General features: G+C 48.0%; 1 protein-coding gene across 1 annotated transcript in view; it reads left to right on the forward strand.

The window, feature by feature from the left end:
• The window catches only part of LOC137543862 (WD repeat-containing protein 90-like), a 73,467-nt gene that overhangs the window by 10,301 nt on the left and 35,297 nt on the right, over positions 1 to 27,869 (forward strand). Inside the window, exons 2-9 of the mRNA XM_068264932.1 lie at positions 3,241 to 3,332; positions 6,135 to 6,311; positions 7,022 to 7,160; positions 15,640 to 15,810; positions 18,292 to 18,415; positions 26,278 to 26,351; positions 27,180 to 27,289; positions 27,365 to 27,529. Coding sequence (XP_068121033.1) covers positions 3,241 to 3,332; positions 6,135 to 6,311; positions 7,022 to 7,160; positions 15,640 to 15,810; positions 18,292 to 18,415; positions 26,278 to 26,351; positions 27,180 to 27,289; positions 27,365 to 27,529 — 1,052 coding nt within the window. The remainder of the gene's footprint in view (positions 1 to 3,240; positions 3,333 to 6,134; positions 6,312 to 7,021; positions 7,161 to 15,639; positions 15,811 to 18,291; positions 18,416 to 26,277; positions 26,352 to 27,179; positions 27,290 to 27,364; positions 27,530 to 27,869) is intronic.

Consider the following 27,869-nt stretch of genomic DNA (forward strand, 5'->3'; position numbering starts at 1 on the left):
CTGTATATTATATCCTATTACTGCTATACTGCTGTGTTGTATATAAGTGGGGCTGTCAGTGCTGAGTGTGTATTACTCTATATACTGTATATTAATACTGCTGTGCTGTATATAGTGGGGTGTCAGTGCTGAGTGTATTACTCTATATACTGTATATTATATCCTATTACTGCTGTGTGTATATAATGGGCTGTCAGTGCTGAGTGTGTATTACTCTATATACTGTATATTATATCCTATTACTGCTAATACTGCTGTGCTGTATATAGTGGGGTGTCAGTGCTGAGTGTATTACTCTATATACTGTATATTATATCCTATTACTGCTGTGTGTATATAATGGGCTGTCAGTGCTGAGTGTGTATTACTCTATATACTGTATATTATATCCTATTACTGCTGTGTGTATATAATGGGCTGTCAGTGCTGTGTGTGTATTACTCTATATACTGTATATTATATCCTATTACTGCTAATACTGCTGTGCTGTATATAGTGGGGTGTCAGTGCTGAGTGTATTACTCTATATACTGTATATTATATCCTATTACTGCTGTGTGTATATAATGGGCTGTCAGTGCTGAGTGTGTATTACTCTATATACTGTATATTATATCCTATTACTGCTAATACTGCTGTGCTGTATATAGTGGGGTGTCAGTGCTGAGTGTATTACTCTATATACTGTATATTATATCCTATTACTGCTGTGTGTATATAATGGGCTGTCAGTGCTGAGTGTGTATTACTCTATATACTGTATATTATATCCTATTACTGCTAATACTGCTGTGCTGTATATAATGGGGGGTCAGTGCTGAGTGTATTACTCTATATACTGTATATTATATCCTATTACTGCTGTGTGTATATAATGGGCTGTCAGTGCTGAGTGTGTATTACTCTATATACTGTATATTATATCCTATTACTGCTAATACTGCTGTGCTGTATATAGTGGGGTGTCAGTGCTGAGTGTATTACTCTATATACTGTATATTATATCCTATTACTGCTGTGTGTATATAATGGGCTGTCAGTGCTGAGTGTGTATTACTCTATATACTGTATATTATATCCTATTACTGCTAATACTGCTGTGCTGTATATAGTGGGGTGTCAGTGCTGAGTGTATTACTCTATATACTGTATATTATATCCTATTACTGCTGTGTGTATATAATGGGGCTGTCAGTGCTGAGTGTGTATTACTCTATATACTGTATATTATATCCTATTACTGCTAATACTGCTGTGCTGTATATAGTGGGGTGTCAGTGCTGAGTGTATTACTCTATATACTGTATATTATATCCTATTACTGCTGTGCTGTATATAGTGGGGTGTCAGTGCTGAGTGTGTATTACTCTATATACTGTATATTATATCCTATTACTGCTAATACTGCTGTGCTGTATATAATGGGGGGTCAGTGCTGAGTGTATTACTCTATATACTGTATATTATATCCTATTACTGCTGTGTGTATATAATGGGCTGTCAGTGCTGAGTGTGTATTACTCTATATACTGTATATTATATCCTATTACTGCTAATACTGCTGTGCTGTATATAATGGGGGGTCAGTGCTGAGTGTATTACTCTATATACTGTATATTATATCCTATTACTGCTGTGTGTATATAATGGGCTGTCAGTGCTGAGTGTGTATTACTCTATATACTGTATATTATATCCTATTACTGCTAATACTGCTGTGCTGTATATAATGGGGGGTCAGTGCTGAGTGTATTACTCTATATACTGTATATTATATCCTATTACTGCTGTGTGTATATAATGGGCTGTCAGTGCTGAGTGTGTATTACTCTATATACTGTATATTATATCCTATTACTGCTAATACTGCTGTGCTGTATATAATGGGGGGTCAGTGCTGAGTGTATTACTCTATATACTGTATATTATATCCTATTACTGCTAATACTGCTGTGCTGTATATAATGGGGGGTCAGTGCTGAGTGTATTACTCTATATACTGTATATTATATCCTATTACTGCTAATACTGCTGTGCTGTATATAATGGGGGGTCAGTGCTGAGTGTATTACTCTATATACTGTATATTATATCCTATTACTGCTAATACTGCTGTGCTGTATATAGTGGGGTGTCAGTGCTGAGTGTATTACTCTATATACTGTATATTATATCCTATTACTGCTGTGTGTATATAATGGGCTGTCAGTGCTGAGTGTGTATTACTCTATATACTGTATATTATATCCTGTTACTGCTAATACTGCTGTGCTGTATATAATGGGGGGTCAGTGCTCAGGGTAATGGTGTCAGTGCTGTGTGTATTGCCAGTATTTACTTCTAGTTTTTAGATTTTACATTGATGCTGATTGAGTTTGATGCTGTACATGTTTGCGGTATGCATGTTGCAGGGTAAGAGTTAGGACACATGCAAACTCCGGGGTACCTCTCTGTGTATTCTTTGTAACTAAGACCCCAGTTTGTAATTGTAGGGATAGCAGTGGCTGCTGATTGATTTTCAGTGAAAGGATTTGGAAGAGAGTGTGTGAAAGGTTTATTGACTTTGCTTTTGGCCACACCCCTTTAGCACCGCCCCGTATAACGTATGTAAATGCTCTCACGTGAGGTGATGAGCCTGCATCTGTGTATTTCCTGTGCTGACTCTTCTTCTCTCTTGTCAGTGTGGCCACACCCCTTTAGCACCGCCCCTATAACGTATGTGAATGTCTATACGTGAGGTGATGAGCCTGGATCTGTGTGTTTCCGGTGCTGATGCTTCTGTGTTTTCCCTCCTCAGTGTGGCCACACCCCTTTAGCACCGCCCCGTATAACGTATGTGAATGTTCTCACGTGAGGTGATGAGCCTGTGTGTTTCCTGTACTGACACGTCTGTGTTTTCCCTCATCAGTGTGGCCACACCCCTTTAGCACCGCCCTTATAACGTGAATTTTCTCACGTGAGGTGATGAGCCTGGATCTGTGTGTTTCCTGTGCTGACTCTTCTTCTCTCTCCTCAGTGTGGCCACACCCCTTTAGCACCGCCCTTATAACATGTGAATTTTCTCACGTGAGGTGATGAGCCTGGACCTGTGTGTTTCCTGTGCTGACGCTTCTTCTCCCTCGTCAGTGTGGCCACACCCCTTTAGCACCGCCCTTATAACATGTGAATTTTCTCACTTGAGGTGATGAGCTTGGACCTGTGTGTTTCCTGTGCTGACGCTTCTGTGTTTTCCCTCATCAGTGTGGCAGCATCCGTTTGTGAACGTCTTCAAGCACGTGCGGCTGGAGGAATGGAAGCGTTCCAGCAGAGAAGGGGACGTGGCCCCCGTCATGGTAATATTATACTGGCCAGGACGTCTCGGGCTGGGTGTCATCATACAGATGGCCTCCTGATAATGATTGGTGACGGTCCCCTCATATTCCTAACATGGGGCCGATGCATGAATGGGCGGTCATTCTTTCGGTCCTAACACCAGGGGAGCTCCGCCCTCACTCTAGGGCCACACCCATTACCAGGGTGATGTGTGCATCGCTATGTTGATGGACACGGCCTCCGGAAGAATTACCGCCCCTTCAGGCATCAGGCCTATGATTGCTAAGAACGGTCACAGAGGTGTAAATAGAATCTTGAAAATGGAGCAATCAAATGAAACTGAGGTGAAATTCAGCCGGTCTGTTTTGTAAGTTGCTGAAGTTGATATAAAATGATTGCGCAATTCTGCATCTACGCTTTGAAAATGTGCGATTTAAGTGGTTGCCCTTGGTAACCACCGTTTGGCACCAGCGATCCAATGACTGCACTTAGCAGCTTGACAGTCGCACAGCCGTAGCAGAAATCGATGTAGACCATAGACATTCTCCAGCAGATGTGGAAGTGTATTGGCTTTAAGTAGGAATACGAGGTGCAGATCGTCAGCATTCTTCATGACATCAGCAAAGCAAGAACATGAATATCAGTGCAGGTCTTAGTGTTACATTGCAGTCAGAAGTCAGCACTGTGAACTGACCCAGGTTCAGCCTTAGGAAGCTTAATGTAGGCCACACGAAGCAAAGAAGAACGTTTACATGGAAAGACAGTGAGTGTCTCCAGGAAACGAGGAGTCTCTGTTATATACAGAGAAACCTCCAGTCTAGCAAGGGTTACTGCGTGATGTCACACTGTGGGCGGGGCCCAGCTGTCCATCACATCAGGAGCTTTCTATTGGCTTCCATGTGCATGTGATGTGCGGCTGCTCTGAGCCATATTTGGGACTACCGATGACCTTATGCTTATGTCCCTGCTGTTATCTGCTTATACTGGGAAGTCCCAGGCAGAGGCAGCCAGACTGCACAGGGAGAGAGATAGAGGCATAGCTGACCTGTCCTACAATGCAAAATGTCACTAAATTCATCAAAATTCCCTTTCTCTACAATGTGTCTTAAAGGACACCCAAAGTGAGATAGACATGTGTATGTACAGTGCCAAGCACACAAATAACTAGGCTGTGTTCCTTTTTTTTCTTTCTCTGCCTGAAAGAGTTACATATCAGGTATGTAAGTGGCTGACTCAGTCCTGACTCAGACAGGAAGTGACTACAGTGTGACCCTCACTGATGAGATATTACAGGCATAAAACACTCTCCTAGCCAAAAATGGCTTCTGAGAGCAGGAAAGAGATACAAATGGTCAATAGTTCATAGATTTTAGCTCTGGCATACTTCAATGAATGTGTCATTGAGCAAAAACAATAAAACCGTTAAAACTTAAAAAGTAAATTTAAACATAAAATAAAACTGTGGAATATCTTAAAAAGTCATTTTTAGGAGAAGGAAGATAGATACAATCGTTCATTTCATTAGTTTATTTTCACCTCAGGTGTCCTTTAAGGGGGAACTCTGAATATAGTCTTCTGCTGAAACATTGGTTCTCTGAAGTAAATGAGGGATTTACATTGCAAGAACCTGGCAGCTTCTTACACCCTTTACATCCTGCTGACCTCCCCTAACGATCACATTCATCACATATCCATGAATGAGTGCGTTCAGCGAATAGTGTACAGGAGTTCTGCAGACGCCTCTCGGCTGGTGTGAGCCAAGAATCTGGCATGTGCTTCCCTGAGAGGAGGCCAGAACCAGCATAGGAATTGCTTTAAAGCTCTTTTATCAGTCATTATGTGCAGCATACCTTGACATTTCCAGGTATCGCGCTGCTATTGTGCTCCTAACATGTACAAGGTTCACACTGAGATGCACAAAGGCAGCCAAGTGATAAACCAATAGAAGCCGCAGAACAAATCTGCTATTACCCCATCGGTCCTTGTAGCAGCGGACCTGATGGGGGGGGCATCACTCTCCTGACCCTCCCAGCTACCCCACCAATGAGCAGAAGAGCTGTGAAGGGGGGGTGGTACTAACAGAGCAGGGGGAGGAGCAGTACATGTCTCTGATGTAAAATCTGCTTCATTCAGCTGAAAAACGAATCGCGGTGAGCGTTCAGCCTCGTTATCAGCAGTGTTTCCTCAGCCAGGTAGATGGGTTTTGGCTTTTGTTCACTTTTCAACTGTTCAGCTTCCTCATTTGCATAGACAAAGTGTTGTCACCCTTGCAATGTAAGAAAGGGCCTTCAGCCAGGCGATTAGTAATACCAGTAATATGTACCCATGTTTATCCCATCACTTGTCAGGTCACAGGGAATACCGGCCTCCGCTCTGGTTCCGGTCCCAGGATCCTCGGGACTAATTTCACTTTAGGCTTAAAAAGCAACAAAAACTATAAAATTACAACCTCCTAACAGAGATGTATAAAGGATAAACTGCTGGGTGGAGACAATATATATATAAATAATAAAAACAGTCTGCCTAGAGACAAGCACACCCCAGCCGCTTGCACTTTATCATAATTGTCCTGAAGAAGCGGAGGAGACCGGCGAAACGCGTTGTCCTTGAGTTTTGTGTAGTAAAATAACAATGTTTGAGTAAATGGTGTGTATCTTTGAGAGAGGTAAGCCAACATCTCCTCTCCTGCTCTTGTTTTATATATTTTCTGCACCTCCATCCCCCCTGTAGTTTACCTGGCTAAACAGAGGTCATCCTCTTCACAATGGATCCTTTATAATGAATTTGTGATGAGTTCTCTTATCAGGATTTCTGCCTTGTAGGACAAGACCCTGAAGTGCACCGTGTACAAGATCCGAGGCTCCATCCCTGCCGGGAACTACATCCTGATCCCCAAAACCACTTCCCAGAGCCTGTGCCTGACGGGACGCTACCTGTACCTGCTGATCCGACCGCTGCCGGGGAAGCATTTTGTGGTGCACATAGATGTGAGCGCAGAGGTGAGAGCTCAGCATGTGGGGGGTGGAGCTTGGAGAGCATTCTGGACCAGTCAGCTTAGCATGGAGCAGGAGGTGAGGGGGTGGAGCTTGGAGAGCATTCTGCACCAGTCAGCTCAGCATGTAGCAGGAGGTGAGGGGGTGGAGCTTGGAGAGCATTGGGGTGGAGCTTGGAGAGCATTCCGGGCCAGTCAGCTTAGCATGTAGCGTGAGGGGGTGGAGCTTGGAGAGCATTCTGCACCAGTCAGCTTAGCATGTAGCAGGAGGTGAGGGGGTGGAGCTTGGAGAGCATTGGGGTGGAGCTTGGAGAGCATTCTGCACCAGTCAGCTTAGCATGTAGCAGGAGGCGAGGGGGTGGAGCTTGGAGAGAATTGGGGAGGAGCTTGGAGAGCATTCCGGGCCAGTCAGCTTAGCATGTAGCAGGAGGGGAGGGGGTGGAGCTTGGAGAGCATTGGGGTGGAGCTTGGAGAGCATTGGGGTGGAGCTTGGAGAGCATTCCGGGCCAGTCAGCTCAGCATGTAGCAGGAGGTGAGGGGGTGGAGCTTGGAGAGCATTGGGGTGGAGCTTGGAGAGCATTCTGGACCAGTCAGCTCAGCATGTGCAAGGAGGTGGTGGGGGGGTGGAGCTTGGAGAGCATTGGGGTGGAGCTTGGAGATGTAGGGGGGATGGCGTGCAGATCTGTAGTCCTCAGTGATTGGTCTTCTGTATTCCAGGGCGGGCAGACCATCCGGATCTCCTTCTCGAATCTCTTCAAGGAATTTAAGTGCACGGCCACGTGGCTGCAGTTCCCGTATGTGGGTGGAGCCGTGAAGGGCTCTGTGTATGACAGCACCGCTGAGACCACCCGCAATGGTAAGAGATTGTTCCCTACAGCAGATGCCATCAGCCAACAAGCTGGGGTGCAGAGTCAGCGCTACAGTCAGCTGCAGATATTCTGCATGACAAAGTGACATGCACAAAATTATGATCTGGGTGATGCCTTAATGAGTAACTACACACGGGTTATTGCAAGCATGATACAGAACTAGATCAGATCCGTACCCAGAGCCATACCGGATCAGATCCGTACCCAGAACCACACCGGATCAGATCCGTACCCAGAACCACACCGGATCAGAGCCGTACCCAGAACCATACCGGATCAGAGCCGTACCCAGAACCATACCGGATCAGAGCCGTACCCAGAACCATACCGGATCAGAACCGTACCCAGAGCCATACCGGATCAGAACCGTACCCAGAACCATACCGGATCAGATCCGTACCCAGAACCATACCGGATCAGAACCGTACCCAGAACCACACCGGATCAGAACCGTACCCAGAGCCATACCGGATCAGAACCGTACCCAGAGCCATACCGGATCAGAGCCGTACCCAGAACCATACCGGATCAGAGCCGTTCCCAGAACCATACCGGATCAGAACCGTACCCAGAACCATACCGGATCAGAATCGTACCCAGAACCATACCGGATCAGAACCGTACCCAGAGCCATACCGGATCAGAACCGTACCCAGAACCATACCGGATCAGATCCGTACCCAGAACCATACCGGATCAGATCCGTACCCAGAACCATACCGGATCAGATCCGTACCCAGAACCACACCGGATCAGATCCGTACCCAGAACCACACCGGATCAGATCCGTACCCAGAACCACACCGGATCAGATCCGTACCCAGAACCACACCGGATCAGATCCGTACCCAGAACCACACCGGATCAGATCCGTACCCAGAACCATACCGGATTGTAACGATTGTGGAACTATTTCCGTGGTCAGCACACAAGATGTGCGCTGACACTGCGGAAATCCTCCACAAGCGCCTAAATCAACAGAACCCAGCTTTGGTGCAATGCACCTGTAGAGAGAAAGTGAGCACAGAGACAGAATGTATGTGTGTCCACCAATCTAGTCGCCACCCAGCGACGGTGAACACACAACAGCGGAAACCACGTAGGAACGCAATCGCAAGAGTGGCGATTGCCAACAGTGACACAAGACCAAGCAAGACAGAGCACGAGTGTAGCAAAAAAGACACAGCAAATAACAATGATCAGAACGCTAAGGAAAATAACAAACGCACTCGCTAAGCGCGGTCGCCGCATGAAAAAAGCGCAACAGCGACAAAGCACGCTAATGGCGCGGTCTCTGCTCGAAAAGCGCAACAGAGACAAAACACGCCAACCCTAACTTACCAATGAAACACGAAAATGAATAGAGAACGCGAACGCTTGCTAAACGGTTACCTCACCGAGCCTACAGCAAGCGTTCGTTCCAGACAAGACAGACAGAAGGAGTAACCAGTAGCAATCGTAGCTCTGGCCTACACTCCCAGACAGAGTACAGAAGGAACCACCGCCGCTACCGCTAGGGCGAACGCGATCCCAACAGACAGAACGTTTTCCTGTCGACCGCCGCTGGCGACAAGACAATCGCAACAGAGAGACAGAACAAGGCAATACAGATAATACAACCTGACTACGCTAGAAGGAATGCTTAGTGCACTCCCAAGGAATTACTCTAAGATAATCTTGGCAAACAATTTGCAGAGGGCTGAGACTCAAGGTAAGTCTGCAGGAACAAACCATGATGACCAGCAGGGAATTCTGGGAGGAAATGGTATTTATACTGGAAGCCATCAAAGGAAGCAGCTAAGCAATTTGCATGCCAAGTGAATGCAAATTCCTCACCAGAGCAGCAACTCAGCAAGTTGCAGAGTGAAGACAGGTCTCCTTTCCAGGGACCTGCAGCACTCAGACCTACAAAATCGTCAAACAGCTGTCTGCCTGTGCAGACAGCAGAGCAGATCATTACAGTACCCCCCCCCCCCCCCCCCCCCCTTCTAGGGACGGCTTTCAGACGTCTCTCAAAACTGACGTTTCCAAAAAAATCTGACTGAACATTCATGAAGGTCGGGTCAGCCCGACAAGGCCCAATTCCACTCAATCCTCCCGAAACCGACCTCGTCGGAAGCAGAAGCCACCGAAACATGCCCATCAGTACTACAAGTCTCAGCGTAACACCCATCAGAACTGTGAATGCCAGAGAAGAACCCATTGACACTCTCCGAGCAATACCCACCACCTTCCAGGGACCGTCCAAAAATACCAAACCTCCCACAATACCTATTCGAAGTGTCCCTTTCAACACAAAAGCCACTGTTGATCCCATCCAGGGTACCGAGCAAAATTTCTCCCGGAATCTCCCAGAACACTTTGAAGCTCCGCAGAGATCCCAAGAGGCCAGAATGCTTACCAGGCTCACATGGAGAACTGTCAAGAACCCCTATGGAACCTATGACAATTCCGGATTCAGGATTACCAGGACAACCATCAAGATCAGGGCTTTCAGGGACCACTTCTGGGCATGCAGGCAACATCAGAACATGTCTCCACCGAGGAAGCATCTGAGCATGCTGGTAACCGAGACACACTTGGGTTTTCTGGGTCACAGAGCACATCGGGGTACACTAGTACAGGAGAAACCTCAGGACATGTCGAGGAACTGCCAACCTCAGAGTCCGTCACGACAAGACCAAAACCAGGACCGGGCAGAAAATCATCACGAGTAGTGGTCACAGGTACTGGTCTTTCAAAAGAAGACTTGGACTCAGACTTAGAAGCTTCTGTGACTGTAATTGTATCTAACCAAAACTCATCATTGACTACACATGACTGAAGCTCCACAAGAGCTGCAAAAGTAGTCAGCATAACAGCATTGCCTACTGAAGTGGGCAAAACCTCAAACGGCCCAGCGGGGCAGGAGGCACCTCCTAAAAGTTCTGCACCCTTTGGGAGGAACTCGGAGACCTCCAGAACATCAAACAAGACCTCAGAAGCATCATTTCCCAAGTTTTTCTGACAAGTATTCTGAACTATCCATGTTACAGGGCTGAACATCAAATACCTTCTGCGGACAGGGCAGATGTCCCAGGGATGGTTTTACCATACGCTGGGACTGAATTTCATCTTCAAGAACAGGATGAACAGGAATATCTAGTGAAACCAACACTGACTCCCTGAGTCTAGTTTCACTGCAGGCAGAATCCTTCATAGCAGTCAAACCAGACTGCAATTCTGAAATGGCAGAGCAACAGATGAAATTAGCTGTAATACCTAGAAGAGCCTCTGGGCTCCCTGCAGGAGATTTATTGCAAGGTAAAATTGACTCATCCAGAGTACAGGGTAGGCTCACAGAAACATTCACTGGAGAAAAAAATCTGTTTTTAAACGACAAGGAATCCCACATATCTTTGACCAAACTGACACACTCACGCCGATCACAATCTGCAGGAACATCTGAGAAACAGGCATCAGATCGCACAGACTCAAACTCCACACAAGCAAGAGAGAATCTTTCAGAGTTCACACAGGTGTCAACAACAGTGGTACACCTATTCATTTCAGGTCGCACAGTGTCTAAACTCACTTGCTTTACCCCAGAAAGGCAGGAACAATCATCTGATAACGGTGTCTCTCTTTATTGGAATCAATTGGTTGGTGTGTGTGCAATTCATCCAAAATCGGCTGCCACACACAAATCACCGGATCCACAAAACACTCGTCACACTCATCAGATTCAATCAAAGTGTACACAGAATCGATACAAGCATTAAGAACCTCTTCGTGTAACGATCGGTGTCAGCACACAGAGAGAATCTGATTATTGGTGATCTGCAGTATCACCAAGAATACAGATATATACCCGATTGATGATCTGCAGAATCACCAATAATACAAGTATAACTAACCTCTGGACACCTGTAAAGTGTGAGTGTTTGGTGCAACCGTAATGACTTTGAGTGGGACCACCCGAGGAGCAGGTGGTCCTTGGTAGTATGAGAAATACCTCCCTTTAGGAAGTGCAGGGACCTTGTAGCAGCCTGGAACATCCAAGGGGCGAGGCCCCAGGCTGGATAGCAAAAAGGCCCTGTATCTTAGTGACCCCTATCAGACGGGTGTCACCAGCAGGTCTGGAGACTAACCTCTCACAGGAGAGAGATAGCTCTCAAGGTCGGGCAAGCCAGGTCAGCAACACACGGGCAGATAAAGTACAGAGACGGAAAGCTGACTCGGTAACCAGGGACAGGCAGGGTTGGCAACAGGTGATCAGATATGCGTAGGTACCGAATCAGTGAGCAGAGGAGTAGTCAGGAATGCAATAGGTCATAACAGATATCAAACAATGCCTAGTCTTGGGTGTGAGGTCCGTGGTCTCGACACCCTGGAACTAGTCTGAATATATATTATAGTAGCACAGGATCCCTAGTCTTGGGTGCGAGGTCCGTGGTCTCAGCACCCTGGAACTAGTCTGAAGTATAATACAATGATGACACAGAGTCCCTAGTCTTGGGTGCGAGGTCCGTGGTCTCAGCACCCTGGAACTAGTCTGGAGTATACACAATGATAACACAGATTCCCTAGTCTTGGATGCGAGGTCCGTGGTCTCAGCACCCTGGAACTAGTCTTGAGAATAACACAATAATAACACAGAAGTAATCTGGCTCAGTGTGAATTCCCAGGTCCTCCTGGTTCAACCACACTGTGAGATCTGACTATGGTCTGAGTGCTTCCACGTAAGTGTTCGCAACAGCAGACAACCTGAGACTGACCAGCAGTAGGTATATATAGAGCGGCGCTCTCCGGCGCCACCCACCGCTGCTGCAACCAATGGCCAGTAGTTCTGTGATCAGCTGCCCAAACCTGGTCAGCTGACCCCTCTACGTTTGTCATAAAGGTTCTGCCTCTGACGCGCGCGCATTCCTCAACCTGTGTGCACTAGAAGGCTCAGCCAGAGCAGACGCACGCCGCCGCGTTGGACGCGGAATCAGCCGCCTTGCCAGCAGTCTGCGCGGCGGCTTCTCCGCAATCTATTACACTTCGCTTTTTGCGATGTAAAAATCGCAAAACGCCTTCCAATCAAATTCAAACTCCTCAATCAATGCCCCGACCTCCCACGGAGCGAATGGAGGCTCAAACAACCCTATATCAAAGAAACACTCATACGGGTTGGGATCAGGAACGTGCATAGATTTTTTTTTTTTTTACTGCTTTAATATAATGTATAATTCTGCCTATAATAGGATCCACATATGCTTTTGCTTTGGGTAATGAAACCTGAAAAAAGTTGTACAAATCGGAAATTCCCTCTACACTGGGAATTTCGGTTTGGCTGGTCATACTGTAACGATTGAGGAACTAATTCCGTGGTCAGCACACAAGATGTGCGCTGACACTGCGGAAATCCTCCACAAGCGCCTAAAATCAACAGAACCCAGCTCCTGTAGAGAGAAAGTGAGCACAGAGACAGAATGTATGTGTGTCCACCAATCTAGTCGCCACCCAGCGACGGTGAACACACAACAGTGGCAACCAAGTAGGAACGCAATCGCAAGAGTGGCGATTGCCAACAGTGACACAAGACCGAGCAAGACAGAGCACGAGTGTAGCAAGAAGACACAGCACAATAACAATGATCAGAACGCTAAGGAAAATAACAAACGCACTCGCTAAGCGCGGGTCGCCGCACGAAAAGCGCAACAGCGACAAAGCAACGCTAACTGGCGCGGTCTCTGCACGAAAAGCGCAACAGAGACAAAACACGCCAACCCTAACTAACCAATGAAACACGAAAATGAATAGAGAACGCGAACGCTTGCTAAACGGTTACCTCACCGAGGCCTACAGCAAGCGTTCGTTCCAGACAAGACAGACAGGAGTAACCAGTAGCAACCGCAGCTCTGGCCTACACTCCCAGACAGAGTACAGAAGGAACCACTACCACTAGGGCGGATGCGATCCAGACAGACAGATGGAGCAACCAGTAGCAACCGCTTGCTCTGGCTTGCACCCTTAAGACAGAGTACAGAAGGAACCACCGCCGCTCCCCGCTAGGGCGGATGCGATCCCAACAGACAGAACGATTTCACTGTCGACCGCCGCTGGCAACAAGACAATCGCAACAGAGAGACAGAACAAGGCAATACAGATAATACAACCTGACTACGCTAGAAGGAATGCTTGGTGCACTCCCAAAGAATTACTCTAAGATAATCTTAGCAAACAATTTGCAGAGGGCTGAGACTCAAGGTAAGGTCTGCAGGAACAAACCATCATGACCAGCAGGGAATTCTGGGAGGAAATGGTATTTATACTGCAAGCCATCAAAGGAAGCAGCTAAGCAATTTGCATGACAAGTGGATGCAAATTCCTCACCAGAACAGCAACTCTGAAACTTGCAGAGTGAAGACAGGTCTCCTTTCCAGGGACCTGCAGCACTCAGACCTACAAAAATGGTCAAACAGCTGTCTACCTGTGCAGACAGACAGAGCAGATCATTACACGGATCAGATCCATACCCAGAACCATGCCCGGATCAGATCCGTGCCCAGACCATGCCGGATCAGATCCGTACCCAGAACCATACCGGATCAGAACCATTCCAGAACATACCGGATCAGAACCGTACCCAGAACCATACCGGATCGGATCCGTACCCAGAACCATACCGGATCGGATCCGTACCCAGAACCATACCGGATCGGATCCGATACCCAGAACCATACCGGATCGGATCCGTACCCAGAACCATACCGGAATCGGATCCGTACCCAGAACCATACCGGATCGGATCCGTACCCCAGAACCATACCGGATCAGGATCCGTACCCAGAACCATACCGGATCAGGATCCGTACCCAGAACCATACCGGATCAGGATCCCATACCGGATCAGGATCCGTACCCAGAACCATACCGGATCAGGATCCGTACCCAGAACCATACCGGATCAGGATCCGTACCCAGAACCATACCGGATCAGGATCCGTACCCAGAACCATACCGGATCAGAATGGTACACAAGATAACGGTTACTCAATATAATAACCTCGGGCCACAGAAATTGCCTTGTTTTAAAGAGACAGTGAAGCGAAAAAAAATTATATAATGAATTGGTTGTGTAGTACGGATAATTACTAGAGCATTAGTAGCAAAGAAATTATTCTCATATTTTTATTTTCAGTTATATAGTGTTTTATAGCATCATTCTCTATTTGCAGTTTACACAACACTCAGCATTCTAAATGATTTTACAGAGCAGGCCAGTGAATTATTGATCTGTCCTCTGCAGGAAAAAGAAAATACAGTGACTGACAGCTGAGATAACAAGCTTCACAAGACAGAGCTCTCTGCGACTTTGAAAGTCGTGGAACTCAATGGCTATTTGCATAGATAACTGGAGTTTCTTAACTCTTCCTGTACTGGAAACAATATTAGACTTATGTCTTTGTTCCTAATGTTTTATTTCTTCGCTGTATTACACATACAAATCATTATAGCATAAGTTTATTTTTCACTTCAGTGTCTCTTTAAGCATTAGACTGCTTGAGTTTAGGTGTAAATTGTTAGAGAGGGAGGAAGGGGGGTGGGGAGGAAGAGAGTTAGGCGGTTGTAACAGAGAGGGAGGGGGAGACAGGGAGAGAGTGAGCTCTGGGGGGGGGGGGGGGGGGGAGCCTTTCCTCTATTTGCAGTGGAAAGGAAAGCGTGTTCCCACACAATACCGTTACACACATGCAAACTCACAATGGTCCTTCGGACTGGCAATGGGCTGACGGGAGAGCGCTGTTGCACATATATCTGCTGTGTATCGCACTGTGAATTTGTACTATGAATAAGCACCATTGTGAGTGCGAGACGTGTCAGTAACCTGGCTGTGGGCTTCTTACCTGACTCTATATAAAGGGGTTTGTATTTCTGTAACGGCATTGTGCGGAACACACTTTCCTTTCCAGTGTTTTGTGGGTTGGAGTTGCCTGGTCCCTGCACTGCCCGGGTCACAGGGGTGGAGCGGATATCACCTTTACTATTCTCTGCGGTGCTATGCATTACTGGGGGGGGGGGGGGAGGAGAGAGCAGTGGGGAGGAGAGAGCACGGAGGGGGCGGGATGAGGGGGCAGTCCTTTCCTCTATTCTCTGCGGTGTTATCCATTACTGGGGGGGGGAGGGGAGAGCACGGCAGGGGGCGGGGCAAGGGGGCAGTCCTTTCCTCTATTCTCTGCGGTGTTGCTCATTACTGAGGAGGGGGGGGGGAGGGGAGAGGAGCAGGGGGGAGGAGAGAGCACAGGAGGGGGCAGTCCTTCCTCTATTTTCTGTGGTGTAGCTCATTACTGAGGGGGAGGGTGGCCAATGAGCAAGCAGGGGGGAGGAGAAAGCAGGGAGGGGGGGGTAGAAGTGCTTTCCTCTACTCTCTGCAGTCATCCATTACTGACTCCATACTTTTTGCCCGTTGTGTCTCCTCATTATTGATTTGCTGTTTTCCAGGGCTGGTGGGTCCGGCCCCCTCCGGCTCTCGCTGGACCTGCCTGATGCTGGACCTGCAGTATATCCTGTCTGTGTACCTGAGCCGGAGGTACAGCCACCTGCGCAATGTCAGGCTCTGCTCCAACCTGCTGGTGAAGAACCTGATGACCAGCGACCTGATCTTCAACCCTGGTGAGCATCACCCTTACTACAGACACACCCCCTTCCCACTATGGCTCCTCCCCATGTGACGCCGATCACCAACTCCGTTCACTGGTCAGCCACACCCCCTTCCCACTATGGCTCCTCCCCATGTAACACCAATCACCAACTCCATTCACTGGTCAGCCACCCCCCCCTCCCACTATGGCTCCTCCCCACGTAACACCAACCACAAACTCCATTCACTGATCATCTACACCCCCTTCCCACTATGGCTCCTCCCCCATGCAACGCCAATCACCATCTCCATTCACTGGTCAGCCAAATCCAAATAAGCTTTATTGGCAGGACCAAATACATTAAGCATTGCCAAAGCAAAACAAAACATTAACATGGGGGGGGGGGGGGATTGTGGGAATAAGGGAGGGGTATAGGGGGTTGGGGTATATAGTCCATAGGTGTGTGGAGGATGTAAGGGACAATATGGGGGGCTGGGATATACAGTCCATAGGGGGGTATTGGGGGAATACAGTCCATGTGGAATCATGTTCCTCTCAGTTGGTGGCAGGCTGTGACATATTGGGCAGCTATTTGCACGGTTGTTTCCTCCTCCCCCAGTAGGATGTAGAGTTTCCTCTCTTCATCTGTGGAGGTAAAATCCTGGATGTGGGCGGAGAGTCTCTGGAAGTGGGCGGACCTCACAGGTGTGTATTTGCTGCAGTGTAGCAGGAAGTGGGCCTCAGCCACACCCCTTCCCACTATGGCTCCTCCTTATGTAACGCTAATCACCATCTCCATTCACTGGTCAGCTACACCCCTTTCGTAAATGTAAAGAGCCGGTTATGTGGAGCACAGACTGTGGGCCCACAGTAAAGTTCTGTGCATTTGGGACTCCTTGGAGGCTCCAGAGATTCTTGTACCTCGAGTGTTTCTGAAGACGGGCGCATCTGTACTGCACATTTGTGAGCCCAGATCCACTCGGGTACCTGAGTGCTTCCCGAGGCTGCCTGAGGAGTGCAGAGATGTGTGTGACCAGGCCAGCATCTTGCAATGTCTGTGCTCCAGGTCTGATAGTCATGTGCCCATTGCTTCCCGAGACTGCCCGAGGAGGGCGGAGACGTGTGTGACCAGTCCAGCATCTACCAATGTCTGTCCTCCAGGTCTGATGGTCATGTGCCCATTGCTTCCCGAGACTGCCCGAGGAGGGCGGAGATGTGTGTGACCAGGCCAGCATCTTCCAATGTCTGTCCTCCAGGTCTGATGGTCATGTGCCCATTGCTTCCCGAGGCTGCCCGAGGAGGGCGGAGATGTGTGTGACCAGGCCAGCATCTTCCAATGTCTGTCCTCCAGGTCTGATGGTCATGTGCCCATTGCTTCCCGAGGCTGCCCGAGGAGGGCGGAGACGTGTGTGACCAGGCCAGCATCTTCCAATGTCTGTGCTCCAGGTCTGATGGTCATGTGCCCATTGCTTCCCGAGCCTGCTCGAGGAGGGCGGAGATTTGTGTGACCAGGCCAGCATCTTCCAATGTCTGTCCTCCAGGTCTGATGGTCATGTGCCCATTGCTTCCCGAGGCTGCCCGAGGAGGGCGGAGACGTGTGTGACCAGGCCAGCATCTTCCAATGTCTGTGCTCCAGGTCTGATGGTCATGTGCCCATTGTAGGCAGTGGTGGGCGGGGTCTGCAGCCCCCCAGCCCCCCCATTCACAGGAAGCTGCCATGTGTTCTGACTGCTCTCTTGCTGCGGTGGCTCCACCAAACTTTTATTTATGGCTCTACAGAACCAAAAAACTCAACATTTCAGGCTGGGTGCCCCTTGTCAAGTGTTTAGCCATAATACCATTATCAACACATCAAATATACGGGTCAGGTTCAAACTTCATTAGTAATCAATATCAGTAGTGACAAGACAATATACTTTGTACAGCGCTGCGTAATATGTCGGTGCTATATAAATACTAAAATAAATTAAATAATAAACATTTATCGCACAATATACTATTCCTAGCAGGTGTTGGAGGTTGCAACTGCAGTGCCATCTAGTGGGCAAAATACATATTAATTTTTTTTTTTTTTTTTACACAAAAAACCATTTAAAGGGAACTGTGCTCCTGACATGAAATTTTTCTTAAAATGAGCCTCTCCTCCCCCCCCCCCCCAACCCTGTACAACATACACCATCTTCAACTGCTGCATTTTGTAGTTCCTAGCGAAGGCATGCTCGCGCCACAATGCATGCTGGGAGATGTAGTCCATAGATGCGAGATGTACAAAGATCACTCTGCGAGCCAAGTTGCATCAGGTCATGTGACTGACCACATGTAGTGATGGGATATTTAGCTGCAGAAGCCTCTGATGAGTGTAGTAACAGCTGAGTGCTCTCTGTGTGATCATTCACACAAGTGCTGCAATGCATGCTGGGGGATGTACAGAGGTCACATGGTCAGGGTGTCAGGTCATGTGACCACATGTAGTGTAGTGCTCCCTGTGTGATCTCTTCCTTTGTGTTTGCAGAGTTGAGCTTCAGAGAGGCGCGTCAGTCCTCGTGTCTGCCACAAGGGGTCGCTCCCATGCCTCGTGAGATGGCGTTCCCAGTGCCAAGAGGGGAGAAGTGGCACGAGCTGTATGACTTCATACGGTGAGCTGTGAATTCAGGGCGTTGTCGTTATTATTATTATTATTACACGCTGTACTGTAATTATTATTTTTATTTATATAGCGCCAACATCTTCCGTAGCGGTGTACATGGTACAAAACACATATTGGCGAACAAATGTACATGAGAGATACAAGACACTGTACAGTCATGACATTCAATAGTAGAAATACAAATACATACATAGCTAATGTGTAGGCTGAGGTGTTGGTACATATTCATACGGCAAATTACAGCAGTATGAGAAACGCTAGGAGGAGGTCCTTGCCCTTGTGAGCTTACACTCTAGAGGGTAATAATGGCAGTATTTGTATAGCGCCTTTCTCCTGTCGGACTCAAAGCGCTTGCGAGGCAGCCACTAGAGCGCACTCAGTAGGCAGTAGCAGTGTTAGGGAGTCTTGCCCAATGAACTCCTTACTGAATTACTGGCTTACTGAACAGGCAGAGCCAAGATTCGAACCCAGGTCTCCCATGTCAGAGGCAGAGCCCTTAACCAGTACACCATCCAGCCACCACTTACAATCTACCAGGTAGTGGGGTGGAGACACTAGGGGGAGGAGCCTGACCTTGTGAGCTTACAATCTAGAGCAGGGGTTCCTAAACGTTTTGGGTTAAGGGCCGGGTCAATATACATCAGACTGCTGGGGGGCGGAGTATACATAAAATGATGTAGAAGGCTTTGCGGGCCAGACAGTGAAGCATGCCCAGCTGACAACCTGCAGTGGAAACCAGCAAAATTGCTGCTTTCTGGCTTCCATGTGGATGGGCGGTGCCAGCACTGCTATTCTATATGCGGATCACCAATATTTAAATATGTAGCTGACCACATCTATTAGTAATACATTTTGCGTGTGGGGGGCCGGTAAAAAAGCCTCAGGGGGCCGCATTCGGCCCACGGGCCTTAGTTTGAGGACCACTGATCTAGAGGGTAGTGGGGTAAACACATTAGGGGAGAAGTCTGGACATTTGAGATTACAATCTAGAGGGTAATAGGGTGGAGACACTAGGGGGAGGAGCCTGCCCTTGCAAGCTTACAATCTAGAGGGTAGTGGGGTAAACACATTAGGGGAGGAGCCTGGCCATGTGAGCTTACACTCTAGAGGGTGGTGGGGAGGAGACACTAGGGGGAGGAGTCACAGGGGTTAGTGGGTGAGGCAGAGTGCCTTCAGTGCGGCCTATAGCAAATGATAGGCTTGTCTGTACAGGTGTGTTAGAGTACACACAAACAATGAAAAGATGAAAAAACACCTTTGTATTGCTATTTGCTAGTAATTACTGGAAATATATGTGGCATTTAGAATTTAAGACAACGTGGACTTGTTTGGGATCACTGGGACCCTTCTTCATGCCTTTATAAATACAATCTACATCCTGCATGTTAGCAGGACTGGCCCACCGCCTTGCCTTCCGTCCTGCTGACATGCAGTCTCTTTGTTATGATGTGTGTTACAGGATGTGCATTGTATTTATAAAGGCCTGAAGAAGGGTCCCGGTGATCTGAAACAGATATTCCCATAAAACAAGATTTATTGCACTTTATACTAGGCCTATAGCTATGGATGGGTTTGATTGAAGAGAAATCAGTATTTTTGCACTTTTTGGAATATTAAAATAAGCTCATTTTTTTCAATGCTTGTTTCCTGATATTTTGTACCTTGTTTACCTATTCATGTCATTGTTATTCAATCGAGAGGAGTACAGGGAGCCGGTGGGATCGGTGCCGGTGCAGGCGGTGGGATCGGTGCAGCCGGTGGGATCTGTGCTGGAACAGCCAGTGTGGTCAGTGCAGCCGGTGGGATCGGTGCCCGTGCAGCTGGTGGGATCGGTGCTGGTGCAGGCGGTGGGATTGGTGCAGCTGGTGGGATCGGTGCTGGTGCAGCCAGTGTGGTCAGTGCAGCCAGTGGGATCGGTGCCGGTGCAGCCGGTGGTAGCGGTGAAGCCGGTGGGATCGGTGCTGGAACAGCCAGTGTGGTCAGTGCAGCCAGTGGGATCTGTGCTGGTGCAGCCAGTGTGGTCAGTGCAGCCAGTGGGATCGGTGCCGGTGCAGCCAGTGTGGTCAGTGCAGCTGGTGGGATCGGTGCCGGTGCAGCCAGTGTGGTCAGTGCAGCCGGTGGTAGCGGTGAAGCCGGTGGGATCGGTGCTGGTGCAGGCGGTGGGATTGGTGCCCGTGCAGCCAGTGTGGTCAGTGCAGCCGGTGGGATCGGTGCAGCCGGTGGGATCTGTGCTGGTGCAGCCAGTGTGGTCAGTGCAGCCAGTGGGATCGGTGCTGGTGCAGCCAGTGTGGTCAGTGCAGCCGGTGGGATCTGTGCTGGTGCAGCCAGTGTGGTCAGTGCAGCCAGTGGGATCGGTGCTGGCGCAGCCAGTGTGGTCAGTGCAGCCAGTGGGATCGGTGCCGGTGCAGCCAGTGTGGTCAGTGCAGCTGGTGGGATCGGTGCCGGTGCAGCCAGTGTGGTCAGTGCAGCCAGTGGGATCGGTGCCGGTGCAGGCGGTGGGATCGGTGCAGCTGGTGGGATCTGTGCTGGTGCAGCCAGTGTGGTCAGTGCAGCCAGTGGGATCGGTGCTGGTGCAGCCAGTGTGGTCAGTGCAGCTGGTGGGATCGGTGCTGGTGCAGCCAGTGTGGTCAGTGCAGCCGGTGGGATCGGTGCCGGTGCAGCCGGTGGTGGTGGTGAAGCCGGTGGGATCGGTGCTGGTGCAGTCTAAGGAAGAGGATTACAGGATAAACAGCCACTATACAGAGAGTGACAACTGTAGCAAGAGGTATATGGAGGCTGCCGTATTTTTCTTTCTAATCAATGCCAGTTGCCTGGCAGCTCTGCTGATCCTCTGCCTCTAATAATTTTAGCCATAGCCCCCGAACAAGCATGCAGCAGATCAGGTGTTTCTGACAAGATTAGCTGCATGCTTGTTTCTGGTGTTATTCAGACACTACTGCAGCCAAATAGACCCGCAGGGCTGCCAGGCAACTGGTATTGTTTAAAAGGAAATGAATATGGCAGCCTCCATATCCCTTTCATTAACCATTTAGGGACAATGTAACGCATTAAAACGTCATGTTCGCCGCTATTAATGGCAACAGGACGTTTTAATGAGGTACATTGTAACTCTGCTGCTGTGTGCGTGCGGGCGCGCTCCCGCTGCGCGCGCACGTCGGGTCCCGCGGCTTGGTGATTGGACCAGGGAATCACATGGTCCCTGGGCCAATCAAGTGCCAGTAACAAGGCAGATCATTGTTACAAGCCAGTAACAATGATCTGTCCTGTAGTGTCAGTAAACAAAGTTGCTTTCTCCCTCCCAGCTCATCTGTCACCTCAGACTGCTGTCAATCAGCATTCAGAGGTGACAGGAGCTGTGAGGGAGAAAGACTGGGATTGTGGTAGGATTTTTATATTTTTAAATAAAATTTTATCCCCATACTTTTTTATTAACCCCTTATCCTCCCCCTCCTTTACCATTTACTGGTTTTCTGTTTTATTTTAGTACTTTTTAGTACTTCTTAGTACTTTTCTGTACTTCTTCACCCCTCTTTTACCCTTTCTCTGATATTTCTATCTATACTTTCTTTCTATCTATATCCTTTTTTTCATCTTCATAAAAAAAAAATAAAAAAAATCAAAAAAAAAATCTTTCTGTTATTGATCAATTGCTCGGTTGATTGATCGATCTGTCTTTCTGTCTATCCCATCCATCCATCCATCCATCTATCTATCTATCTATCTATCTATCTATCTATCTATCTATCTATCTATCTATCCCCTTTGCTTACTATGGCGAGGAGACTGTATTCTGTTGAGGAGGCAGCCGCCTTCCTTCAGCAGAGCAGCAGCAGTGGGGACGATTCAGGGAGCGAATGGCACCCAACGAGCAGCAGCTCTGAGTCAGACTCTGACAGTTCAGAGAGCGTTGGGCAGCCATCTCGCCGCTTCAGGAGGGATGATGAGTCCACTGGTGAGGGCCCTTCAGAATCCACCGCAGGGGGCTCGGTGGGTAGCACAGCTGCAGCTAGCAGCACAGGCCAGAGGGGAACCACTGTCCCGGGCCCTTCAGATGCCACCGCAGGGGGCTCAGTGGGTAGCACTGCTGCAGCTAGCAGCAGAGGCCGAAGGGGAGCCAGGCAAAGGCAGGTACGCCCACCGGTACCTGAGGACATAATTCGGGGCACCTGGTCACCCGCTAACCTTGTAGCACCCAACATCCCGCCTTTTACAGGGGCAAGCGAAATATTAGTGCCCACTGACAACTTCGGGCCTGCTGACTTCTTCCAGCTCTTTGTGGGTGATGATTTGCTGCAGCACATTGTGGAGCAAACTAATTTGTTTGCGCAGCAGTATATTGCCCAGAAGCCCACCTGCTATTTGGCTGAGAAATGGGAGCCCACCACAATACCTGAGCTAAAGGTGTTTCTGGCCCTAACACTACACATGGGCATACTCCAACAGCCAGAAATAAGACTGTACTGGTCTAAGGACTTTATGCACGCAACACCCCTGTTTCCAGCTTCCATTAGCAGGCAGCGCTATGAGGCTCTTATGAAGTGCCTGCACTTTGCCGACAATTCGGACAATGTCCCCAAAGGTGATCCTGGCCATGACAAGCTTTTTAAGCTGAGGCCCATCCTCACCCACCTCAGTACAAAATTTAGCGAGGTGTACACCCCAGAGAGAGAGGTTGCAGTGGATGAATCCCTCCTACCCTTCCATGGCAGATTAGGGATAAAACAATACATTCCAAGTAAGGCTGCCAAGTATGGGATAAAATTTTATAAACTATGTGAGAGCAGCACTGGCTACACCTATTCTTTTTTCCTGTATGAGGGCAAAGATAGCCATTTGCAACCAGCTGGGTGCCCACCATACATGCCAACCAGTGGGAAAATTGTGGTGGAACTAGCCAAACCACTCCTCCACCAAGGCTATCATTTGTACGTGGATAACTTCTACACCAGCATTCCCCTTTTCAAATGTTTATATTCTGCAGAGACTGGTGCCTGTGGGACAGTGAGGCCAAACCGCAAAGGCCTCCCACCACAGGTGGTTAATAAAAAAATTATCGAAAGGGGAAACGCACAGTCTCAGAAGTGGTGAGCTCCTGGCTATAAAATTCAGGGACAAGAGAGACGTCATGGTCCTGACTTCAATTCACAATGAAGAAGTGGTTCCTGTCACAACCTCCAGAGAGCGGATCGAGAAGCCAATGGCATTGGTCGACTACACAAAAAATATGGGTGCGGTGGATCTTGCGGACCAAATGCTCTCCTACTACTTTTTTTTTTTAAAAAAAGAGGGCCTGGTACAAAAAAAGTTTTTTTTTACCTCCTGCAGATGGCCATGCACAACGCATTTGTGCTTTATAAAAAGAAATGCCACGGTGACAGCTACTTCCCGTTTATGCGACAAGCTTTGAGATCACTGATCAATGAAAGCGTAAACCTTATGGAGGAATTCAATCCAATGCAACTGGATGGAGCAGTTCGCCTAAGGGGAAAACATTTTCCTGCCCTGATCCCCCCGAACCCAATTAAGGCGAAGCCACAGAAGCGATGCCGGGTGTGCACCAAGCACAAGAGGCGGAAAGACAGCAGATACCACTGCCCAAAGTGCCCCTCACAGCCGGGACTCTGCCTTGCCGGCTGCTTTGAGGCATACCATACCCTCAGCAGCTATTAGACTTTTTTTTTTTTTTTTTTTTTTTTTTCTTCTTCATTACCCTAAATTTTCACTGGACTTTTTCCTCTCTACTTTTATTTGCCACTTACTGTCCCTCAAAGGAGCTCACAATTACCACTAGTTAACATTACCACCTTTTTTGGGGGCGTGGGAGGAAACCCAGAAGCTTAGAGGAAACCCAAGACGCCTACAACCTGCAAATAGTTTTTTCCCATTTGGACTTGCTGCTGCAAGCGAGAGTGTTTGCCACAGGACTTTACTCTGCAGACCACCCCCCATCTTCTGACCACTGGCTTGCCTTGGCGTATGACCTCTGGCCTTTCTCCATCCTGCTAGACCTGCAATGGTGAGTTCCAATGTATCTGTCATTCATGTTATGGATAGTGATTTAGGCCTCACCTAAATTATTCTATTTGCAACTGAGTAGGCCTGAGTCTCTAGTTTTCAGAATGGTAACATTTGTGTCTTTTATTGCATGGTCTTACACTCCTGGGGCTTTGAGAAGAAAGAATTACATTGTTGCATTTGGTAAAAAAGGGCCTTAAAAAGTACATTGGCGCTGCTCATGATTAACAGTGTATTATGTGGCCAAAACACTATCTGATGATGTGTGTAGGGTATCATTTTAACCGTGACAAGCAAGAGAAGAGAATTTGGGGTGTTTGAGAGATTATGCATATGTCATTTGAATTGTTTTTTTGTGCCAAAGTAAAAAAAACTGTAAAAAAATTCAATTTTCTAAGTTACGGTGCAATTTCAGCAAAACCGCAAAAGTGCAAATGTTACAAAATATGTATATTTGAGTAGGTCTGGTTCTCTAGTTTTCAGAATGGTATCATTTATGACCTATATCCAATGTTCTGAGACACCAGGGGTTTTACTAGGAAAGAATGACTGTATTGTTTCTGGTGCAAAAAATGGCCTTGGAAAATACATTGGCGCTGCTTATGATTAACAGTGTATTATGTGGCCAAAACATTATCTGATGATGTGTGTAGGGTATCATTTTAACCGTGACAAGCAAGAGAAGATAATTTGGGGTGTTTGAGAGATCATGCATATGTCATTTGAATTGTTTTTTCATGCCAAAGTAAAGAAAACTGTAAAAAAAAAACATTTTCAAAGTTACGGTGCAATTTCATCAAAACCGCAAAAGTGCAAATGTTACAAAATATGTATATTTGGGTAGGTCTGGTTCTCTATTTTTCAGAATGGTATCATTTATGACCTATATCCAATGTTCTGAGACACCAGGGGTTTTGCAAGGAAAGTATGACTGTATTGTTTCTGGTACAAAAAATGGCCTTGAAAAATACATTGGCGCTGCTCATGATTAACAGTGTATTATGTGGCCAAAACACTATCTGATGATGTGTATAGGGTATCATTTTAACCGTGACAAGCAAGAGAAGATAATTTGGGGTGTTTGAGAGATTATGCATATGTCATTTGATTTTTGTTTTTTGGCAAACTGAATGAGAAGCAATAAAACCGTTATTTCCATATACTCTGTACCAAAATAAAACACTTGTAAAAAACACCAAAAGTGACAGAATTGAAAACCGAATGCATAAATAGTTACCTTAGGGACTCAGCTTTTAAAATATATATGCTATGAGGGTGAACTACTGTTATATTTGCAAATAAGGGCTTGAATTCATTGGTAGTATGCAATGAGAAAACCAAAAACACAACATAGGAAAAATACACCTTTATTTCCAAATAATATATTGTCACCATACTTTGCACTAGGGACATAATTTATATATTGTGATAACCAGGACAAATAGGCAGATAAAATGTGTGTGTTTTATGCACATTAGCAGTGTTTATTTTAAAACTATAGGGGATGAAAATGGAGAAATCGTGTATTTTTTCATTTTTTTCCTTGTTTTTCCCTTTAAAATGCATAAAAAGAAAAGGTATTACTGAAAATAAATATCGCCTCCAAAAAGCCTATTTAGCGGCAATAAAAACAAGGTATTGATCAATTTGCTGTGATATGTAGTGAAAAAGTTATTGGTGATTGAAAGGGAGGAGCGCTGAAAGGTGAAAATTGCTCTGGTCCGTTAGGGTAAAAACCCTATGGGGGTGAACTGGTTAAAGCCGTCCTTTAAATATATTGGAATCCCTCCTACCGGTGATGTCATCACAGCTGAGACCTCTGCTTGTTTCCTGCAGGTTCCCCTCTGATGGCTGTAAGCTGCCCTATGACTCCCTGCAGAGAGGAGGACAGCCTGTTCCTGTAGCCTCCGGTGAGATGTCCAGTTACTGCTCCGTGATCTCTGTGCTCAGTCTCTCTCCAACCTCTCCTCTCACCCTCTCTCTCTACCCTCTCCTCTCATCCTTATCCCCCCTCCTCCCCCTGTACCCTCCCCACTCCTCTGTGTCTCTCTCTCTCTCTCTCTCTCCTCCTCCCCCTCTACCCTCTCCTCCTCCCCCTCTCCCCTCTCCTCTCATCCTTATCCCCCCTCCTCCCCCTGTACCCTCCCCACTCCTCTGTGTCTCTCTCTCTCTCTCTCTCTCTCTCTCTCTCTCTCTCTCTCTCTCTCTCTCTCTCTCTCTCTCTCTCTCTCTCTCTCTCTCTCTCTCTCTCTCTCTCTCTCTCTCTCTCTCTCTCTCTCATCCCTCTACCCTCTCCTCCTGCCCCTCTCCTCTCTCCCTCTCCTCCCTCTACCCTCATCCCCCTCTACCCTATCCTCTCTCCATCCCCCCCTCTACCCTCTCCTGCCTCTACCTCCCCGCCCTCTCCTCTCTCCCTCTTTCTCTCTTGCTCTTCTTTTCCGTCCCCCTCCCTCCTCTTCTCTCTCTCTAACCCCCCCACTCCACCGGCTTCTCTCTCCTTTCACTTCCCCTCTCCTCCTTCTCGCTCTCCCTTCCCTCCCTCTGTTCCCCCTTCCTTCTGTTCCCCCTCCCCCCTTGCCCATCTTTATATCTCCCTTATTTCTTACATGTTATGCTGTTTATGTTGTTAGTCTCCCTGCCTGTAGGACCCCTCACACTCTGTAGAGGAGGCTTCTTGTACTGCAGGCCTCGGTGTGTATGATTGCTTCTGATAAGACTTTCCCCCCAATGATTGGCAGGTGTCCCTCCATGTCGCAGTCCTGTCCGTGAAGACCCCCGCACTGTGACCATCAGTAAGCCGGTCCAGGACAGAGTGTCCCTCATCCAGCAGATCACCAGCCCACGACCGGTGAGCCCAGCTTCCTGTGCTGCTTTATCTCTGCTGTAATCCCAGCATTGTGTAACCCTCATATCCTCTCCCCAGTATCCGCAGCGCAGCACCCTGCGTGTAGAGTCCATCCCGGAGCGCCACCTGTCTGTGGGAGGGGAGACTGCAGACCTCAGCGCAGAGGATGATGGTGGGATCCACGTGTATGCACACAAAGGGAGCAGCGTCACCGACCAGCGGCACAAGTCCGACCCTCAGGAGGTGAGGCTCGCTGTACTCTCTGAGATCTGCCCATTCTATGTACGCCTCCTGCTGCGCTCTCCAGTGCCCGGGACTAAAACCTAGAATACGATTCCATAGATGGTGTAAGCAACCATTGATTCCGACACTCGCCCTGTGCAGGGGAAGATTTCTCCTCTCACATGTGTCTCTGCACCTCCGTCACAGGCCAGAGACTCACCGGACTGAAACCACCTCCAACACCAGGTGGCTCCAAACTACGCATTTCATCCGTTTTCCATACTCCTCCAGGGTTGGAGGAAGGACAAAACGTGTAGAGCTGCAGGGCCCGTGGGACGCCGGACACATAAATGTGGAGGAT

This window comes from Hyperolius riggenbachi, unplaced genomic scaffold (genome assembly GCF_040937935.1).
Source record: "Hyperolius riggenbachi isolate aHypRig1 unplaced genomic scaffold, aHypRig1.pri scaffold_264, whole genome shotgun sequence".
NCBI classification, from domain to species: Eukaryota; Metazoa; Chordata; class Amphibia; order Anura; family Hyperoliidae; genus Hyperolius; species Hyperolius riggenbachi.